This window comes from Rhododendron vialii, chromosome 7a (assembly GCF_030253575.1).
Source record: "Rhododendron vialii isolate Sample 1 chromosome 7a, ASM3025357v1".
In the NCBI taxonomy this organism is placed as follows: Eukaryota; Viridiplantae; Streptophyta; class Magnoliopsida; order Ericales; family Ericaceae; genus Rhododendron; species Rhododendron vialii.
Genome location: NC_080563.1, coordinates 1,009,461 through 1,023,542, shown reverse-complemented (window position 1 = coordinate 1,023,542; position 14,082 = coordinate 1,009,461). Strand labels below are relative to the sequence as shown.

The following is a 14,082-nucleotide window of genomic DNA, read 5'->3' as shown; positions in this document are numbered from 1 at the left end:
TGGTTGTACTAACAAGAGGGAATCAAGATTCGTGTCCGCATTTATGGGATTTCTGAGTGACTATGTACTTCAAATGCTAGTTATATGTTTGGTTGGTTGTAATCCAATCCACTTTTTCGATTGTAGAACAAACTGGTTTCCAATGCCCCCCAAGTTGAGTAATTGTTTAGTTGGTTATACTCTCTAAGTTTTTGCTAATGTTAACTCACTTGTCTACAGCCTGCCAAAGTAAAATGCTTCAGCTTCTTCCTTCTTTTTTATCAATGTCAGAGAGAGAGAGAGAGAGAGAGAGTTTATTGAAAATTGCTTCCATTAAAGTATGCAATGTATTATCTGTTCCTCAAGGTAAGAATTCCAATTTCCAAAGCTGTAAAGCCAAAAATGCCCAAAACCAGATAAAATGGGGGCAAAATGTCATGCGTCTGCCGGGAGTCGAACCCGGGTCTATTGCTTGGAAGGCAATTATCCTAACCGTTGGACTACAAACGCTCATGTATGAGAAGGCTTCGAAACATTGGCGAAAACTATAAATAGTTTGAAGTCTCGATCCCTCCAACTTTTATAATTATTACTCCACTTCATTTGAGAACTGTTGATTGTCGTTATCATTTTCAACTTTGCGAACGTAAATGCACTTGCCCACAAGTTACTACCATATTAAATTAATACTATTATCAACATCAGTCGTACTTTTTTTTTTTTATTGTCATTTGTCATTATCGTCAGCATTTGCATGCTTTCGACAAGTTTTATGATAGGAGGAGTCAAAAATTCTTTTGTCTAGCGATGAATACAATTGACTAAAATAAATTAAGCCGGCCAAAAATTGTTGCAGTTGTTATCATACTTCATATTTAATTGGCATATCAATGCAAGATCGCTTATATTTCTATTCTATGGTTATTAGATAGTACAATCCCCTTTTATTGAAAAATTGCTTAAGTTTTGTTTTATTCAAAAATCAACAAACGAGAGTATTTTTTGATGGGTAACAAACGAAATATTTTACAAACGAATATAATAAATGCTCCTATAATTTAGAAACATTTTTTTGAGTGCTAAACTCGTGAACGGATCACTAATAGAGTAATAGTAACATTCTTACAAAAAATTAGAGGGCTTACCGAGACTTCTCAAATATGCCTTTTATTCTATTTTAGACACCAAAATCTTAGCTTTATTTTTTATTTCTTATGTAGTTGCCTAGTTGGTCTTTAGAAAGTAGAAACAATTTGGCTTACCATTTTTTTTCACTATTGAGATAAAGAGGAAAATACCTTATTTAATTGACTTTAGTGAGATGGAAAAAACAAAAACCATAACCACGAGGGAGCAGGTCTGTCTACCTCTTTGACTATTATTATGTGACAAATCTTTGCCCAAAGATCAAAGATTCTTGTAAAGAAAACAATACCTTACAATACCCCAAAACAATAATAAAAGAAAAGGTAAATGACACTGACGTCCTCTGAGGTTTCTTATGACAACAAAAACCTCCCCTCAACTTTTGAAAATAACACTGATCTCCCTTCTGCTTTGAGTGTTGGTATCAGGCTACTCCACCAGCACTCGTCGTGGCGGAAAATTATGACATCATCATTTTTGTTTTCCTATAATCGAATTTCCACCCTTACCCACTATAAAATAAGAAATAAAAATATCTAAGTACCCCACCCCGATCACTACCTCCATAACCAAACATCCTTCTCATCGCCCTTTTTCATTATCCTTTTTTCCCGATGCATCTCATCCCATTTCTTTACCCGAGCTGACCAATATAACACCCTTCATTATTGACTTCAATTGTTCAACTCAAAAGGGAAGAAAACAATAAAGTGTCATTAATCAATTTTGTAGCGGCTACAAGCTGGACTCCTGATTTGCAAACCTCATTTTTTGGGGGCACATAGCAATACCGTCTATTCCATGGAATTTAAGCATATGTACTCGTACATTAGGACAAAGAAATTCAGTAAACTTCAAGAAAAACAAAGAAATTAATACTAATGGAATGGAAGAAGATGTGATTAGGAGAGAAAGACCTAATTGAAAATAAAAAGATGTGTTGTGATGGAATGGCAGTTATAGATAGAGAAAGGGTACCTGTTGGCATTCTATGCCTATCCCTACAAGTTAGTAGTTACGGATAACAAAAAATGTATTCAATTGTAAAATTCTTTCTTTTATTTTGGACGAGTCAACCTCAATTTTGAGTCCATACCAAAAAAGATGTTTTTCCTTTATAGATAGAAGGAAAAAACCCCGAAATGGTCCATATAGTTAAGTGTTTGTGTCAACTTGATCCATGTAGTTTTAATTGGCTCGATTTACACTATGTACTTTCCCTTTTGTTCCAACTTGGTCCAATTACTAATTACCGTTAGCCTTTTTAACACCAAACACGAATTGGCCCCCTTTTTTTGGGGTTAAAACAGTAATTCTCTCATTCCCCTCTGTGGAACTACTAAAACTTCAACATCCCTAGTTAGGAATCAGTGCATGGGCCAAGTGTAGGAAAATGAATGGAATGACAGGGCACTGTTTTTTGTAACCACTTGTGTTGTTAAGTTAGGTTTAATGTAACCTAGTTGAGTGGTTTGTTATGTTTATGTATTAGGTTATGACTTGCTAAATTTGGAACTGAGTTTATGTAATATTTTGACTTTTAGATATGATTTCTTTTATCATGTTGTGACTTTTGAATCTATATTATGTTGTGACTTTTAGACATGGTTCTATATGCATTTCAGGTCGTGTTCTTTTGAACTAAACTTAAATCTAGAAATTTTGTCCTTATTTGAATTGTTTTCGCATTTGTTAGTTTTGCGTCAAACTTTTATGGGTTATTGATTCGTCTCGACGAGAGGAATCGGAAAAGTAAAATATATATATATTTTTACTTTTTACCCTAGTATTTTGAGAAATAACCATTTTTTAGCGTCAAAATGTCAATTTTTTTTTTGCTAAAAATTGGTTATTTCTCAAAATACTTGGGTAAAAGTAAAAAAAAAAATTTACTTTTCCGATTCCTCTTATCAAGGCGAATCAATAACTCACAAAAGTTTGGTGCAAAACTAACAAATGCGAAAAAAATCAAATAAGGACAATTTTCAAATTTAAGTTATTTTAAGCTAAATTTAAAAGAATGGGTATGCAGAAAAATAATGCATCTTATTATTTATACCAGTGATTATGTTGCCTCATGGCTGATTATAAAAATGCTGAATTGGAGGGCAACTTTTTTTTGTAGAAAACTATAACCAAATTTTGCTCATTACCAAAATCCAAACTTAATACCAATGATTAACATTAGGAATGGAAGAATGAGCTGTATTTTGGTTCAGAGGTATATTAGGGCAAGAGGAGAATGAAAAAATTAATGTTTTAACCCCAGAAAAGGAACCTATTTGCGTTTGGTGTTAAAAAGGCTAACGGTAATTAGTAATTGGACCAAGTTGGAACAAAATGGAAAGTACAGAGCGTAAATCGAGCTAATTAAAAATGCAGGGACCGAGTTGACACAGACACTTAACTACAAGGACCATTTCGATTTTTTTCTCTAGATAGAATAAATAGATTCTCGTATCTCTCTCTTCTTGAATAACATCAACCAACCTGAATTTTCTTTAATAACTACCCATTAAGCCTGACACATAGCATATCGTTTATTCTCTGCTGCTCCTTTTTTTTTGGTCTCGATTTGGTGGTCATTACAAGATGGAAAAAAGTTGGCAAGTCACAACATGTGCTCTTTACCGAGCTAGGCCATGACACAAATGTCCTTGTTGATGGGCATTACAAGGAACGTACAATCCAAAAGGCCACAATAGTGGGTTCTTAAAATAGGCATTAAATACAAAATGAGTATCCAAAGGCAATGGCGTGACTTGTGCTTGTCACCGAGCAAGGCTAGAGCTGGCACGACCTGTCCCTGTCAATCGGCCTTGCACGACACATGATTATCACCGGATAAGGCAAGGCATGAGACAACATGTGCTTGTCACTGGGCCAGGCAAAGCATAAAATGACTAGTGCATGACACCGGAATAGGCAAGGCATGACACGACTTATGCACAACATTGAGTTTTTATAGGCAAAGGTATAACAAAACATTACAAGTAACCGGGGCTAGGGAAAGCATAAAACGTGTGGTTTGTCACCAGGTTAGGAAGTACGTGGCACGACGATAGCATGTCAGCGTGCTAGGCAAGACATGACCTTACACAAAATATGCCCATCGACCTGCTCGGCAAGGACTATCGCAATGTGTGCCTGTCACACGATTAGGCAAATGCATGGTATGTCTTTTGCTTTTCATAGGGCTAGGCGAGACAATGCCTTTTTTAGTTGGCGGAAAATTCACAACTGACCTTTCATAATCTATTTTTCTGTCTTATTTTTACAATCCAACTCAGTCGAAAGTAGCAAGTGGAGTGGTAGTCCATTGGTAGACATCAAATACTCTCTTGCATTTGACCATGCTCAAACTTCACTAGCTACGACTAACACTGCAGACTTTCACCGAAAAAAAAAGAGTTGAAAGTTAAGGGATAAAAATAGTTGAATGGTTGTAGTTATAATAGGGTCATAATATAGGGGGCAAAAGTAAAATTTCTCCAAACTAAGAAAGAAAATTATATTATAATATTATTAACTTTAGAGACAAATCCCGAAATTCTTTCATTATTATTCCCCGGTTCTTCAGCTCCTGTTCCTCTCTATCTCTCTCTCTCTTTCTTTCTCTCTCTCTCCCTCCCTCCATAGCTGTCTCCTCACTCCCACTAGCAAGAGTTCTTTAATGGCAAAAAAACAAAATTGTTTCTGAAACACTCTTTTCACTATAACCAATTTCTCAAAACAGCAAAAAAGAGCGCCGACTCTGCGTCCCTCTCTTCCTCTGTTCTAAATCTTTATTTCCATCTCCGTATATTTCTATAACGGTGGATATACATATATGTTATCAATTTGTGTGAGTGTTTGTTGATGGGACTCTAAATGGGTTCTCTTGATACTGGTTATTCTTTGAAGAGGGATCAAAATTTACTTCGTTCTTCTCCGTTTGGTTCAAAACCCAGATCAAGATTTGCAAGACTGGTGTTGTTCAAGAGAATAGATTATCTACAATGGGTTTGCACCGTTGCAGTTTTCTTCTTCTTTGTGGCTCTCTTTCAGATATTCTTGCCCAGTTCATTCATGGAACACTCAGAGAATTCGGGTAGAGGAGGAGAGGTAGTATATTCTGGAGATTTGATGCTATTGAAGGAGATTGGTGGGTTAGATTTTGGGGAAGATATTATGCTCGAGGCATCTAAGCTTTTGGTTAAATTCCAGAAAGAGTCTAATGAGGTCAATGTGAGCTCCAGAGGAGGAGTGAGATTTGGGTATAGAAAACCCAAGCTTGCTTTGGTAAGTGATATTTCGTACCAATTTTACGTTCATCTTGTTTTCTAGTGCTGGTTGGTATTCGTTTGATAGTCATACGGTTACCCGTTATTCTGCTGATATTTACTGACAGGTGGGTTATTGTTCTTATGGGTTTCTTTTTATTGGTTGAGTGTTTTGATATTCTGGGTTTGTAGCTTACTGAGTAGTGTGGCCATTGGGGTTTTAATCTGTACTGCTTTGTTTTCTACTTGTAGGTTTTTGCAGATCTATTAGTTGATCCACAACAGATACTGATGGTTAGTGTTGCTGTTGCTTTGCGGGAGATTGGGTATGAAATTGAGGTAATTTCATTGATCAGTGAAACTACTCCTTAGTTAAACTTAATGCATTTATGGTATTTTCTATTATTGGTTTCGAGTGTATGGGTTTTTCCTGCTGGGTAATGGATCTTCTGGAAGGGAACGGCAGTCGCTCATCGTAGAAGGAAGATTTAGGAGATGCTTCCTCTAGGCGTGGTGTGGCTCATTTGGAAGGAAAGTAATCGACAACACTTTGGTGGCTTAGAAAGTCCTTTGCAAAAATAAATAGTACTCCTGTTAGATTTTTTTTTTAGTTGGGACTTGGGAGTCCAAGGAGGGAAGTTAAAGACAAAGTCCCCTTCTTGACCAATTTTTGGATTTTTGTAGAGCTTATCCCCACACAAAGTGGTGTATCTGCTGTTTGAAGGGCTATAAAATAGTAGGAGCTAATGTGCAGAGAATCTAGAGGGGCAAATCTCTGAGGGAAATTGGCGTATCGGGTCACTCACTCACTTACAGAATGTGTGCTACTGTATCCTATTTGATTTGATGATTGGCAAAAGCAGACTAGGCTGGAATAATGCCAAGCAGGACATATTTGTTTCAAGCATTGCATCATTACCATCATGATCCTAAGTCCTGAAGTACTGCCTAGTCCCTTCTGTTCTCTGGAAACACTTGCCTGCTTCTTTAAGAAGTGGTATTGCGTGTCTGTTATACGTTTATCCCATTGATCATAAATGTAGGTGTCTCAGCATTCTCTATTGTAATCATTGCAGGTTTACTCACTTGAAGATGGTCCTGTTCTTGCTATCTGGAAAAATATGGGTGTTCCCGTCACTATCTTCAAGGCGGATGTCGTCGTAGATTGGCTATCGTATGAGTGTCTTTGTTTATTTTTTCATGCATAATCAACTAAAGACTAAAGCTTATCCTGGACTTTGTGAAACGATGACTAGTTTAGAATCATCCCCAGTATGATTTAGCAAAACACAACAGCTTAGATCATTCTTTTGCTGTTAATGAACAATGCTCTCCTGGTCTTTATGTCATTTGAAGTTTCCTGTCAGCTTCATTACTAGAAGGAAGTAAGGAACTAGTTTGGCTGCCTTAATCGAATGTACACGCTGTAAGGAATTGTTTTACTTCCAAACTTCACCTAAAAGTCATGCAGCATCGAAATTAAGTGCTTCTTCTATAGTGTCACTTTAGTTTTGGCATTTCGGTCTTATTACTTTTTGGGGACAATGAATTGTTGTCGTACTGCTAATAAAATCTGTCTTATGTGCTTTTCACAAACGAAAATAAATCCATAGCATTTTTTGGATGACTCTTGAGTTTATAAACAAAGTTGATAGCAACATCCCCCCATTTACTTCATTCTCACTACTGCATGTACCTATTGCAGCTATGATGGCACTATTGTGAACTCAATTGAAGCCAGGGAAGTCCTTTCTCAGTAAGTTATATTATTCTTTTTATGAACTTCTTGAGAGAAGTTCTTCCACCTGAAAGTATCCATTATCCTTTCTGAGTTGGAGTGAAATGTTTTAGTCGTTTCAGTCTTCTGCAGGAACCTTTCAAGTCCGTACCTCTTATATGGAGCATCCATGAAGGAACACTTGCTACTCATTTGAGACAATACATGTTGAGTGGCCAGTTTGAGCTTCTAAATGATTGGAAAAACTTCTTCAGCCGTGCTACTGTCGTGGTCTTCCCAAACTATGCCCTGCCAGTAAGACTTGTCCTACAAGGAAGCATTGCTATGGTTATATGAAGACATGGTGTCACAAGAAGGGCATTAAGAATAGAAAATTTAGTGCATTTGTTGGTATCAACTACCGAAAAACCGAAAAATGTGCGTGCATCTGGATTTCATTAAACCAACAGGGATTGGGTGCTTTATAAAGATGTTATGAATCACACTCTTCCAATCAAGAGCACGGTGGACAGTCCAATAGAAGAAAAAAAAATTAATCTTCAAATCTGATATCACCTTCTAATCATATCTGCTTTTTGTTCTTGTTTCTGTTGTTTATCTCCTCCCTTGTCTTGGCTCCTAATCGTAATCATAACACTACAAGCTGACTTGGATGTCCGTCAATATTTTTTTTCCAGATGTTTTACTCTGTGTGTGATTCTGGAAACTACTTTGTTATTCCGGGTACTCCTGCTGGAGCATGGGGAGCAGAAAACTTTATGGTATCGTACAAAGACAATCTACGCCTCAGGATGGATTATGGGCCTGATGACTTCATTATTGTGATTGTGGGAAGTCATTTTTTCTACAGTGGTCTGTGGCTGGAGCATGCCTTAGTCTTAGAGGCTTTATTACCATTATTAACAGACTTCCCATCTGATAACAATTCGAACTCTTATCTCAAAATCATCATAGTAAGTGGGGATTTGACTGGCAATTACAGTGTGGCTTTGGAGGTAAAGCTTTATTCAATAACTTGGGGTCTTTGGCCTTTTCTTTTAGGACTCAATTGTTTTACTGCCTTCTTGGCTTGCGCATAACGTCTCTCTTTTTCCCACAGGCAATTGCTCTTAACTTAAGATACCCAAGGAACATAGTGAGGCATGTTGTCGATGAAGACGCGGACAGCGTTCTAAGCATGGCTGATCTTGTGATATATGGATCCTTCCTTGAAGAGCAAATTTTTCCGGACATTTTGGTAAAAGCTATGTGCCATGGGAAGCCAATCATTGCTCCAAATCTATCCATCATACATAAATATGTATGCTTCTTAATGCTGTTTTCTCTTTGCATATTCATGTCTTGGGTGATTAATACCTGGATCACTAATTTCTATTATTCAAAACCTGCTTCTGTGGATTATTATTTGGATAGGGCTGACAGGCCGACGCCATTGATGATCCCTGAGATTGAAACTTCATGTTATAGCGTGTTTTGTATTTTTGATGTAAAACTCGTTCATTTGGTGAATAGTTGGTAAGTCTTCAGAAATATAGCTACTGACTGACTTGGCGATAACAATTAGGTGGATGACAGGGTGAATGGTTTTATTTTCCCCAAGGAGAATATAAGGGTTCTCAAACAAATACTCTTACAATTGGTCTCAAAAGGGAGGTTAACAACTCTAGCTCGCGATATTGCATCAATGGGCAAGCGCACTGCTGAAAACCTTATGGTTTCGGAAACTATTGAAGGGTATGCTTCTCTAGTAGAAAATGTTCTCAAGCTCCCATCAGAAGTTGCGCTTTCCAAGGCTGTAACCGAAATCCCTAGCAAAATGAAAGAGAAATGGCAATGGAAACTATTTGAGTTAATACCAAATTCAACACGGAAAAATAGAACTTTGAGAAGCCACGAATTTTTGGAGAAGGTTGAAAAACAATGGACCCGTAACCAAACACGGGGTTCTGGTGCTGTATTTGGCACGAATGAAACATCATTATATCATTTTTTGGAGGAAGAGAAACAAATTGAGATGGCCAATACAAGGAAGAGAGGAGAAGAAGAAGTGGTAAGTGGCCCAGGAAGCACCGATTATCCATAAATTTGGGTTGGAGAATTTCTGATGGTTGCCTCTTTTATGATTGCCCTTACTCATTCTTGGGGATTTGATGCAGTTGAAGGACAGAACTGATCAACCTAGGGGAACATGGGAAGACGTGTATCGAAGTGCCAGAAAGGCGGATCGGTCCAAGAACAATTTGCATGAAAGGGATGATGGAGAGCTTGAAAGGACAGGCCAACCGTTATGCATCTATGAACCATTCTTTGGGGAAGGAACCTGGCCTTTTTTGCATCGTTCTTCACTCTATCGCGGAGTTGGGCTGGTGAGTCACCATACTGATTATGTCATCCTTTCTTTTCTCCCACTGTTCTGCTCTATCATGTTTAACTGATTCCTAGAAATCAAAATCCTAAGGCCCTGTTTTTTGTCTGGATTAAAGCATCAGATTGGACAGTAAATTCTAGGGGGCCACTAGAACTTGGGAATCCTGTCTTAGCCCCATGTTTGGATAAAAGAAATGAGAATTCTGAAAAATCCTTCATTGGTTGTTTCAAATTATTGTTTCCACTTTTCAATAACGACAACAAAATACGCGTGTCTTTAAATTTCATAGATAAAGAAGCAACCCTCTTTTCGTATCTCAATTCTCACATGAACACACGGACTGGTTGATTGTAGTCCAACAAAGGTCGAAGGCATGGGGCAGACGATATCGATGCACCCTCTCGGCTTCCACTTCTTAACAACCCTTACTACAGAGATGTCCTTGGTGAATATGGAGCCTTTTTTGCAATAGCTAACCGTGTTGACCGCATCCACAAAAATGCATGGATAGGGTTCCAGTCATGGAGAGCAACGGCTAGGAAGGTATTATTTTTCGTACTCTTTCTCTCAGCACTTCCAGTTCCCCGATAATGTTTTACCTTGTGGTTGCTATTCTGTTTTTCCTTTACCACATTGGAGATTGGATATAGGGTTTCCGAGTTTTCTGTTGAAAATGGACATTGGTCAGACATTTCTTTTGTTGTGAGTCATTATGCATCCGCTTTCCAATATGACCTTTAGTTGTCGTCAGTAGGACTTGTGACATTTAGATGGAACGGGGGATCATTTGACCCACTAACATCGATGAATTGCGACCTGCTGTTAAAACTTGTAGCAGAATTTTGTTGAACATTTAAAAAGAAATGTATAACACTGGACATATTTTTGTTGAAAATAAATGTGTCAGTTAGAATTTGGGATTTCCAAATCAAGAAGTCATTGAAATACTCTTGCATTTGTAGAATTTCACCAAAGAGTGTACAAAATTTGTTTGTCTGATTCTTCTTTAAATTGGCAATTCTAAAACCTTCAAATCTTGGGAAGAGGATCGCAACATTTACAACTTGAAAACCTTCTTGCTCATTTCCTGCAATAGAGGTACCTGATGGTTGATTTGTGTCCTCCTTTAGACTCAAAGGTGAGATGAAACTTTCTTACATACTAGTTGTAGTACAAAGTTGGTTTAAATGAAACAATGTAGCGTGCTTTCTTGGTTTGTTACCCAGAAACTACAGAAGTGATGATTTCTGTGTGGATTAAACTTGGTGTTGCTTGCTTCATAGCTAATATGGGGGCTTAAACAGGATTCTTTGTCTAAGACTGCTGAAACTGCATTATTAGATGCTATCGAAGCACGCACTCATGGCGACACTCTCTACTTTTGGGTTCGTATGGATATGGATCCAAGAAACCCATTGCAACAGGATTTTTGGTCATTCTGTGATGCTATGAATGCTGGGAATTGCAAGTAAGAGTGGTTATATCTATTACCTAAATTTCGGTAAATGTTTTCTCAAAGTTTGCAATTTTTTTCGTGGGTTTCATTTTATCTTTGGGGGGGTTTACTTTTCTCCATATCATTATTGGCTGCAGATCTGCTTTTTCTGAGACTCTAAGGAAGATTTACAGCATAAAGCATGATTTGACTTCTCTTCCTCCCATGCCTTTGGATGGAGACACGTGGTCTGTTATGAACAGTTTGGTTTTACCGACCAAGTCCTTCATGGAGTTTGTAATGTTTTCCAGGTTTGAAAATTGACATCATTGGTTCTCTACGAGAACACTTGTTTCAATTTTACCTCTCAATACATATTTAAGGGTTCATTGACTAGTGAAATTGTTGGTACCGTTGTTTGCAGAATGTTTGTAGATGCACTGGACGCACAATTCTATGAAAAGCACAATCAAAGTGGACAGTGTTATCTGAGTTTATCCAAGGTGACTTTCTTCTACTTCAACAACTGTGTTCGTGTTTTCGTCATTTCTGGTTTACAGATACCACTTGGTGCTCTGTTTTCTTTTTGTAAATAAGATTGCATACAACCAAATAAAATCTTTTCAAAAGACAAAAACATAGCCGAAACATGATTCCCAGTTGTAGTCTTCAGCATTATCACCTGACGTAACTCCTCATGAAAATGCTTCCTTGTGTTTGCTTGGAGGAACTAGGAACTAACGCTTGAATTTTCTTCTTCCTCGTCATTTTTGTTGTCTTTCCTTTTCGTCATTTGTCTCCTTTAGATTTCCATATTGTGATCATCACTCTTTTCTTTACAGAGATTTTGACAATAAATATGAAAAAGAAAAATGACCACAAAAATTGGAGGACCAGCAGTCCACCAAAGAAAAGATACAACCAGAGAACACTACTTACAACTCTCCAATCTCTAGAAATTGGTTTAAAAAATAATTATTTCCCAAGAAGGACAAGATACCTAAGCTCACAAAGATGACAAATAACGCACTATTCTTCTGGCAGGACAAACATTGTTATTCCCGGGTGCTTGAGCTACTCATAAATGTGTGGGCATACCACAGTGCAAGGAGGATCGTGTACGTGAATCCGGAGACCGGAGCCATGCAAGAGCAACACAAGTTGAAGAACAGGAGAGGTCAAATGTGGGTCAAATGGTTTTCGTATACCACTCTCAAGAGCATGGATGAGGATCTAGCAGAGGAGTATGATTCAGATCAGCCAAGGAGGCGGTGGTTGTGGCCATCAACGGGTGAGCTGTTCTGGCAAGGAGTGTATGAGAAGGAAAGGAAAAGAAGAAACCGAGAGAGAGAGGAGAGAACCCGACTGAGTAAGGAAAAACATGATAGGATGAAGAAAAGAAATCACCAAGCTACTATAGGGAAGTATGTGAAGCCTCTACCAGAGGAGGGGGTGGAAGATTCTAACTCGACCGTGGCATTGAGATAGCATTGTTCTAATTGGCGTTGGTTATGAAGGTAAGTAGTCTGATTTTATGATTCAATTATTATTTTCGAGTGTAACCCCCTTCATTTTTTCGTTCTCTGTCCAAAGGGATGCCTAGGGCTTGTGTTTCTCTATCGGAAGCCTTCGTATGTAACAGTTGCATCCTTCTAAATGCTTGAAATGTAAAGTAGCCGGTCTGCTTCTTTTTTAACTTCTCGTGTAGCTCCTGTCGAAAAGATATTAGAAAGAGGAATGCAGATAACTCTGAAACCTCGTCAGGGACTGTTTGTCTAACTTGGAAGTATATATGATATGTTGTTCCAGAAGCTTGCTTTGCGTTTTATGGGATGACGTGTTTGTTAGTTTCAATGGTTTTCATCTTTTTAATCGACCAATTTTGTGGTTTTCTTGGCTACTCTGGAATCTAAGGGCTTATATGATTTTCTTGTGACTAATAAATCTAGGATATGTCTAGATTCAGACACACACAATAAGCAAATTTTAGCCCTGATGACTAACGAGCCCTTAGTTTACCCTACAAGCCTTCATATTCTTTTCTATATCTTCACCCATCAACTTTCTGTACTCAACTCTCAATCCTGAACCCACAAAACAAGAAAGTGCTTCATGAAACAGAGCATCCACCCTACTCACCCCGATGTTGAGTATCCCTTGAGGCTCGGCGCGGGATCTATGAACATGAAACGCCATGCACTCTACCTTGACTGCCTCTTTGGAACCGCCTTTTTCGATCAAACTCTCAATCAGGATGTTGACAGAACGAATGCGTTTGTCCTTTTTGAAACCTCCGAACGGAATAGATCTTGAACACCATAGTAGAAGAAGGATTTATGGTCTCTGAATTGACTGTGAATATGGAACTCATTGTTCCAAAGTTGGATTGGAGTCGCCGAGCATGTTGACCCTCGTGGTGAGCTTCTGTTTAGGGGTTGATCCATCCATGCAACGACGTAGGTTTGGATCGGTCTTGGTTGGTTTGGACTTGAAGAGTTGTTGTGCTGATCAGATAACGTTGAGCTCAATAATTGTGGTTTTGTGTTAAACAAGAAATGGAAATTGAGGCAGAGAAATTAAGCAGAAACAGATTGAATGATATTGATGGGAGGGAGAAAGAAAGAAATTCGTGTTATAGGGTTTCCGAACTATTTTTGATTGATCTGCGTACAAATTTAGGTAGCAAAGTTTCTGACACGGTTGCTTGGAATTTAAGTAGCCGTGTGCATTTGCCTCATATTGTGGAGTCCCAGGTTAACTAGGAAATGAAGTATCTATGGAGTACCCATTAGGAAATCGGGGACCGTGTTGTCCCCCAATATGGTCGTTAGTCTCATCCGGATTGTTCGTCCTTGCTCGGTAATAGACGGTTCAGATTTTATCTTGGCCGAACGGATTTCAGCCGTAGTGAAATTTGAGCTGTTCATTGCTGAGTATGAACGGTCCGGATGGACCAACACCCATGCTGGTTAATTAGTGCCCTTGAGACTGTCCAATGCGCGTAACTAAAGCTAAAGTTTTTGGAAGGAAAAAGTTTACGTGGGTGAGCTCCACATCCATCCAAGATCGGTATTCGAATATGTATAGTACTCTTGTTTTGTCTATAACATTGCTAACTACTTTTCGTGGGTGTTTGGTTACTTGCTGCCGATCT

General features: G+C 38.2%; 1 protein-coding gene and 1 non-coding gene across 4 annotated transcripts; one reads left to right on the top strand and one right to left on the bottom strand.

Annotated features, from left to right (window-relative positions):
• Positions 1-417: 417 nt before the first annotated feature.
• On the bottom strand, positions 418-489 carry TRNAG-UCC (transfer RNA glycine (anticodon UCC)). Its single transcript has one exon. It is a non-coding gene; the product is annotated as a tRNA-Gly (tRNA).
• Positions 490-4,690: 4,201 nt separating this feature from the next.
• LOC131334619 (uncharacterized) lies at positions 4,691-12,739 on the top strand. Of its 3 annotated transcripts, none has more exons than XM_058369740.1 (14): positions 4,691-5,406; positions 5,640-5,726; positions 6,464-6,561; positions 7,093-7,143; positions 7,248-7,419; positions 7,803-8,120; positions 8,225-8,362; positions 8,690-9,175; positions 9,282-9,491; positions 9,848-10,036; positions 10,798-10,961; positions 11,087-11,239; positions 11,353-11,431; positions 11,973-12,739. In XM_058369740.1, exons 1-14 carry the CDS (start codon positions 4,996-4,998, stop codon positions 12,414-12,416), a joined length of 3,000 nt encoding a protein of 999 aa, XP_058225723.1. In that variant the 5' UTR covers positions 4,691-4,995; the 3' UTR covers positions 12,417-12,739. The 3 variants fall into 3 exon arrangements, with proteins under 3 accessions (XP_058225723.1, XP_058225722.1, XP_058225724.1); XM_058369739.1 differs by having other exon boundaries at positions 8,225-8,425; XM_058369741.1 differs by lacking the exon at positions 4,691-5,406 and having other exon boundaries at positions 5,675-5,726; positions 6,464-6,772; positions 8,225-8,425.
• The last annotated feature ends 1,343 nt before the right edge of the window (positions 12,740-14,082 follow it).